Source organism: Cajanus cajan, chromosome 10, assembly GCF_000230855.2.
Source record: "Cajanus cajan strain Asha chromosome 10, NIPB_CcT2T_4, whole genome shotgun sequence".
Taxonomy (NCBI): Eukaryota; Viridiplantae; Streptophyta; class Magnoliopsida; order Fabales; family Fabaceae; genus Cajanus; species Cajanus cajan.
In genome coordinates this window covers 42091088-42098714 of record NC_138526.1, presented here as the reverse complement: position 1 = coordinate 42098714, position 7627 = coordinate 42091088, and the positions used below count along the sequence as shown (strand labels likewise).

Genomic DNA, 7627 nt, shown 5'->3' with positions numbered 1-7627 from the left:
GTTCTTTTCTTTCTGTATTTTGTTTAAAAATGTTTGAAGATCAATGTATGAATAAAATATTTGAGAGAAAATCAATTTTCATTTTGGAAGACAAACATATTTTTTTCAATGATCATTATAAACATAAAGTAAATTAAATTCATTCAATCCAAAAACATTCAATCATTTAGCAAATATAGTAATAGCCAATAAAATCATCCAACTATCATGTTCATATATTAAATGCAAAGGTTCATAAATCACTTACATAATTTAACATAAATTCATATAAGCAAAGCAAAGTACATGGAGAGAGTTTAATTCCAATATGGCAGAAATAAACTTGGAACGTATTCACGAAAGGACGATAAATGATCTTCAAATAAATGGTATACTATATTATCTCTCTTATTGTAGACAATGAAAAAGTGAAATGATCCATAGTTTTCTAGCAATAGGACATCTTCATCTTCAGACATGCACAAAGGCATGCAATGTTGTATTAAAGCAATAGGTTCGTCAATTTGAAGATGCTCATAACCTATATTCAGCAATTGAGTCCAAGATTTATCATCTCCATATTCCCTCATTAGCCAAACAACCAAATGGGTTTTCATGTGATCATAATAAAGACACAAATAATCCTTTAGAACCCTAAGATTAGGCTCAGTATCAACATGACTGGGCATCGACATATATATGCATGTCTCATTCTTAATATCAAAAGATAAAATTTCCATTTGATCCATGGTATCAATGTTTCCTTGATGATGAGAACACAACTTAGGATGATCTACCAACCAATTAATAGTGCCACTCACAAACTCTCCTATCATTTCATGTCCCGTAATGGGATAATTAGACAAAGTTAAAATCTTTTTCCAACATTTGTCACCTAATAAGTTGTAAGATATCACCTCCATTTGTTGTGCTTCGGTATTCATAAGGACTACCACCACCTTGAAAATGTCACTTTGATCATTGTAACCAAACCCAAACTTTTGATTCAACGCATCAAATTTATCATTGTTTTCATAAATACGGAAACGTGACGATTCTTCAAACATAAGCTTAGCGGCCGGGTTCCAAAGTTGAACCCAGAATTCAAAATATTGTTTATAAGGAATATCAAAATAGAGTATACAAACCAACCCTTTGCAGACCATTAATACATTATAATTTTTTTCTAATATTTCATGTCCAGGTTTAATAACAGAGGATGGTTCCTCCAACAAGTGATGTAAAGAGCATGATGAGACACCATAAGTTGATTCTATTAAGACGTGAGTGTTTCTAGAAGATCTTTGATAATGTAATTTAACAAATGTAGGAGTATACATGGAGGAATTCCAAGGCTTAGAGACACACTTGAATCGCATTAGAGCTTTTACTGGAATCCGTGATAGAATTTCCATTATAAGTTCCTCAGGAAGTAAAAGAGCAGCAAACATTTGATTTCAGTGAACGCACAAATTTGAATCTTTAGGGAGACTTAAAAGGGTTGGGTTGAGTGTTCTGTGTTTCACATTCCCTCCTTTGGAAACCAGTGGTTAAATAATGTTACCATTAGTATTTAAAGCAAAAATTCATTGAAAGACACATTTTTTAGGTGAGGAAAAATAGGAAAACCAATAAAATTAAAAGTGTACTATCCGTACCGCTATGCCAGTAAGAACAAAAAGAATGTAAGAAAATAGAAGGACAAAAATTAGATAATAGAAATTTTGTATACATGTATGAATAACACCATACAATAACTACAAAAAGTCACTTCAACTATGAGAAAGATTAATATGTAATATTAAATTAAAGTAGTTAATTAATATTGAAATTATTTGGATGATTAATTTTTTATTGATTATTTAATATTTATATTTTTTTTGGGTAGATATGTAATGTTATTTAAAATAGTAGTAATAATTGTTTAATATTTTTAGTTGAAAAATTGTTAAAAAAATTTAATGTATTTGTTAATAAATTTGTTAACTTATTGATTTAATTAATTAATTTAAATTAAAAATCATTAATTAGTTACTATCAATCTTGTCAAAATTAATATATATATATATATATATATATTCATTTAATATTGGAAAATTATATAAAAGTTTTTTTAAAATTTTACTTATTAGTTAATGCAAAAATTAAATCTATCAAATCAAACCAAATAATTTAATTACCAACATGTCATTCGACTGAATGGTACTGAACACGTTTACTTTAAATCTTGCAAATGGAGAAACACGTAGTTAGGAGAGAATATTCTACTAAAAGTGGTTATCATGTTTTTTTTATATGAAAATTGGTCATTGAAAAAGTCAAAGAATACTCCAAATTAATAACATATATAAAAAAATTAAATAATTTATTTGATTGATTAAAGTTAACTTATTGGTTGTGACAAATAGTGCATTTGGTACACATATTTCAATGCATAAATTTGGAATGATTGACATTTAATAGTGTAAATAATTGATATATTAGATATGAATTGTATTAACGAATTTAGTTGGAGATGATTATAAATTTTTATTAATTTTCATAATTTGACGCATTTTTACATTCTATTCTTGCGTAAGCCATATCTGAAGGTCCTGACATTGGATTCAAACATTCTTGATGTCCTTAGAAAAATAAGAAAGATTTCTAAATGGAGCAAAGGCCAGTTCAGATATTAAGTAAATAAAAAATGTATTGCAATCACTACTAGAAAAACACTCTTTAACATCGTTATATTTACATTGGTTATACTAGAACTGATGTAAATCATGCGGTGACAATCTTGTAAATAAAAAGAAAATGCAAACATATTTACATCGGTTGGGAGAAGAAACAATGTAAATATGAGCAATTCTACATCGATTTTATTATGACGATGTTGAAGTGAGACCCTAATATGTGCCCCACGAACACCTTCACACCCCTTTCCCCACCTCTCGCCACACCCTTCCCCATCTCCCAACCCCACACCCCTTCCCTCCTCATCGTCACCCTCTCTACCCCCCTCCCTCGCCTTCTTTCGTCGCCTCCTCCGCCACTCCACCCCACCGCCTCCCTCCTCTTCCCGAAGCTCCCCCTTTCCCGCCCTCCTCGCCGTCATCCCCTTCGCCGTCGCTGCCCTCACCCTTGCACGCACCCTCCTCTCTGCCTGCATGGCGCCTCGCTCCGTCCTCGTCCTCGACTCCCTCCAACCTCCCAACTTCCGCGGGAGCCTCTCGTCCGACGATACACTGACGTTTAAGCTCGAGAGCTCAGCCAAAAGGAAGAGGGTCGAGGCTGAGAAGATGCTCCTCAGGGTTCCGTATTACCCTTCCGGCAGCGTCGTCGATGGGTTCGGTGCCGCGATTCTCGCACTGCCAGGCGCTCAACGTGAGGTTATGTTATTCCTTTTCCAGATACGTGTTTCTAGCTAAATATTGCAAGAAAGGTTAGTTTAATGTTTCTTGTCTAGTTTTGTAATTAAACACCAGTATATATGGGTTCTGCTATTTTCTTTTCCAGATACAAGTTGCTGGCTAGATATTGCAGAGGATGTTAGTTTAATGTTGTCTGGTTTTTCTAATTGAACACTAGCATATATAAGTTCAACTATTTATTTTTCATATACATGTTTTTGGCTGAATATTACAGGGGAGGTTAGTTGGTAGGGAGAGTATAAGGTGTCATTCCTCATTATTAATCAGAACATCATTTATGTGTATTATTAATAACATAGAATGTCCAATTTCCATAAAACCACTTCATTGAAGAAAGAGTTATGTGGTGTGAAAAGTCATTAGAATTAATATTGTTCAGGATTATTGCTCAAATGAAATATTTGATCTTAGAATTTAGATAGCTTTGTTATTTCACAAGGTTTTTGTCGGAAAGGAATCTTTCATCACAAATTAAGAAACAGGAAGAAAGATTTGCAACAGTACTCACCTCATCAAAAGAATTAATAAATAATATATTCATTGGGTTTATTTATTCCATTTTTTTACGGAACATAAAATTTATGGGCATCATTTTGGCAGGAGGTTACTATGTGGCATAAACTTGATCATCCAAATGTCACAAAAGTAAAAACTTAAGTCTTCGTACTCTCATCTCATGTAATTATTTATATTCATGATTCACAAATATTCTATATGTAATTATTTATATTCATGATTCACAAAACTTCAATATTGTAATTTAGATTATCCTATACCTTATTGTTTTCATTCTTAAAACTTCCTATAAGGAGCTGTGGGAATTATTCAATTTCTGTTGTTCGGAATTACTTGCTACAATTGGTAATAATAATTTTCAAGCTATATTCTTAATTTAGTTAAGGTTTTTGGAAATTAATATTATATATATATATATATATATATATATATATATATATATATTTGTGTAATCTCTCAGGTTCAAGTTTGTCATAGGTAGCCACAAATTTGAAGACTATTTATTATTATTATTATTATTATTATTATTATTATTATTATTATTATTAATTTTGGTATTCATATTTATTATTTTGATAGAATTCTTGATTTATTATTGTTAGAATTTCCATTAATATGTTGATATATGTGTTGATTGATGTGTGACTTTGACATATTAATATTTTCATTACAAGTTTGGTATAAAAAAATAAAAATAAAAAAAAAAGCAAAAAAAAATGCATATTACATTGATTTTTTCATAAATTGATGCAAAAAGTGTTCAATATATATACTACATCGGTTTGTACGAGAACTGTTGTAACTTTATCCATTTTTTGCATCAATTTTAGAACTGATGTAGAATGTCTCTCACATTCTACATCGCCTGAATCTACATCGATTTTAGAACCGATGTAGATTATTCAAATAAACTGATGTAAAATGTCCCTATTATAGTAGTGTATATCAGTTTATAAAGTAAGAGTTGTGTTTTAGTTATACACTATTTATTATTCTTAGCTTTAATTGAGATGAGATTTTTTTTTTCAATACTTTTGTTAAGGATATACGTAAAGAGTCCATAATATATGGTTCTTAAACCTTTCACTGTCATGTATTTGTCTGAATTTTTAAGTGACTCATACAACCTGTCAATTTGCCAATATATTTGTTGACTTCTGTATTGGGATAACTCATCATGAAGTTAAAATATGGCTTAACAAAACTACCCCCCTTCGGCCATTACACAGGCCGCAAAGACCTCACGAACTCCCCCGTCGACCACCACACAGGTCGAACACTTCACGAAACCCCTATTCGGCCACCATGCAGAACGAATACCTTATGAATCCCCTTCAGCCACCACACAGGCTGAACACTTCATGAACACCCTCTTTGGCCACCACGCATGTTGAATACCTATGCAATCCTCTTCAGCCAACACAGGCTGAATACCTCACGCACCCCTCGACCATCATACAGCCTGAACGCCTCATGAACCCCTGTGGTGTTGACAAAACCCAAGTACGATAGGAACCCTCTTTGACTACTGAGTAGGCCGAGTACCCTTCAAACTCCTACAAAGAATCATATAGCCTGAGCATGTGTTCGGTCATGGAAACAAATGAGTTCCCGCAGTATTTGACCTGTCTTATCCTAATTAAGATTAAACGATCAACATCCACGTCATCCAAGATTAGGCAAAATCTTCTAATTACTAACACCTTAATCCAGAAATCCAATTAAGCCCAAATATGCTACTATAAATAAAAGGTTGATGGGATAGAAAAGATAAGTATGATTATTTAATGCTATAATATTTATTGCTCAAATTCAAATACTCACTTGAACGTCAAAGTGCCTTTGCAGGTACCCTCTCCACCAATTGGATCAAGGACTCAACATTTGTTATCTTCGACATTGAAGACTGAGGTCAAGAGCAAAGAGGAAGGATAATAGTGAAGTGTTCTCCACCAATTGGAACATTTTTTACGCCCACCGTGAGATCGAATCTCAACGACTTTCGGCCCTTCGAGCAAAGATTGTGGCAACTGTCGTAACCCAAAAAATTCCAGTCTTACAATTAATGGTTTGACTACCTTTTTGAAAAGTTTCATCAATTAATAAATGCTCAGAAACCAAACTAATCCTTAATTAATAATTTAAAAAATAGTTTATGGAGTCGTCACCAATGTTTTGCTTAAAAAACATTAGGAAAAAAAAGATTTTTAAAAAAAAAACACCAATAATGGCCTTAATAACCAAAATCGGGTTCGGGGTCGATTACGTGTGAGAAAAGTATTAAGCACTCCCACAGCCCTAGATCGATACCCTATAATGAAGTTAACATGATAAGAATTAATGGATTAACTATTAGATCCCCTTTCATTAATAGTTATTTACATACTTAAAATTTAAAGAAAACGGTTTATCTCGAGACACCTACATGATGATCACTAGTACAGAATATACATTTTACGTCGGTCATATTAGGGGGTTTTACGTCGGAAAAAGATGCGACGTAGAAGCCGGAGACGTAAATTTACGTCAGGATGCGAAAATCGATGTAAATTTACGTCGAACATTACAAAGTCCGACGTAAAAAGTTGTAAAAAATTTATAAAAAAGAAAAAAAGAAAAATGACTGCAAGCAGAACGGGCCGTTCTGGTTGCAGAACAGTCCGTTCTTCATGGAGAACGACCCGTTCTGCAAGGAGAACGGCCCGTTCTCCAACCAAAACGGCTCGTTCTACAACCTGGACTTGGCCACTTCCTTCCCCAGCTTCAAAAACTCAGAATGCAATGCAAAACGAAGAACAGGTTACCTCAGCAGAAGACACCATGTGGATGAACAAGTATTTGGGCGAAAGAACCCACTGCCCCAAGACATGAAAAAATCCATTTTTTTCAGTGAGAAAACATTGTCAAGTGAAGAAAACGAAGAAAAGGGGAAATGGGTACCTTGTTGTACAAAATGACGCCGGAAGAGAGCAAGATGTAGACATAAGTGAGGAAGAGAGCAAGATGTAGACATAAGTGAGGAGGAGGCAGACAGATTGCACAATGCGCGGGAGAGTTTGAGTTTAAATTATTGATTTCACGATTGGATTATTTACGTCGGACCCTAAGAGGTTCGTCATAAATAATTTCACTAAAATTACGAACCATGCCACGCATTTTTATTACGTCGGATGTGTGTATGTCCGACGTAAAATGGGTGACATAGTATCCTATTTTTCCACTAGTGGATTATCTATTCAGAACAATATTTATTAAAATAATAGATAAGGAAAATGGGAGAAATATTAGCTGAAATATCTCTTAATCGAGCTCTATTAGACCTTCAAACCTAGAGATCTTTAGGCACTTTTTGGCTGTCTTTCATACTATAAAATACCTCATCGAATCTCAAGAAATACAGGAGGGAGGAGAGAGACAAATTTCAAACTATCAGACTAACTAGACAAATTTTTTTCGGCTCTTGGAGTAGTGCCCGAGTTTACTATTTATAGATGTCAGAACTAACTGGAACTGCCCGTTTTGATTTTGAAACGGCCCGTTCTAGGTTAGTTTGTTATGTGTTAAATTTGAATTTAGAACAGTCCGCTCTAATTCTAGAACGGCTCGTTCCAGACTTGAACTTGATTCATAACAACCGATGCTGCAACGGCCTGTTCTGGCCCGTTTTCTTTTATATAAAGTTATTGAGGGATGTAATACTTAGTAAAAGTTACACC

General features: G+C 33.6%; 1 protein-coding gene and 1 long non-coding RNA gene across 2 annotated transcripts; one reads left to right on the top strand and one right to left on the bottom strand.

Annotated features, from left to right (window-relative positions):
* Positions 1-296: 296 nt before the first annotated feature.
* On the bottom strand, positions 297-1430 carry LOC145952503 (F-box/kelch-repeat protein At3g23880-like). Its single transcript, XM_083064874.1, has one exon. It carries the CDS (start codon positions 1428-1430, stop codon positions 297-299), a length of 1134 nt encoding a protein of 377 aa, XP_082921000.1.
* An 889-nt stretch (positions 1431-2319) lies between these two features.
* LOC114916628 (uncharacterized) lies at positions 2320-5977 on the top strand. The gene is made up of 2 exons (XR_014430247.1): positions 2320-3406; positions 5760-5977. It is a non-coding gene; the product is annotated as an uncharacterized LOC114916628 (long non-coding RNA).
* Positions 5978-7627: the final 1650 nt, after the last annotated feature.

Bases quoted from the DNA above. Each gene is read 5' to 3' on its own strand.
- LOC145952503 (XM_083064874.1), bottom strand. From the start codon at position 1,430: ATGTTTGCTGCTCTTTTACTTCCTGAGGAACTTATAATGGAAATTCTA.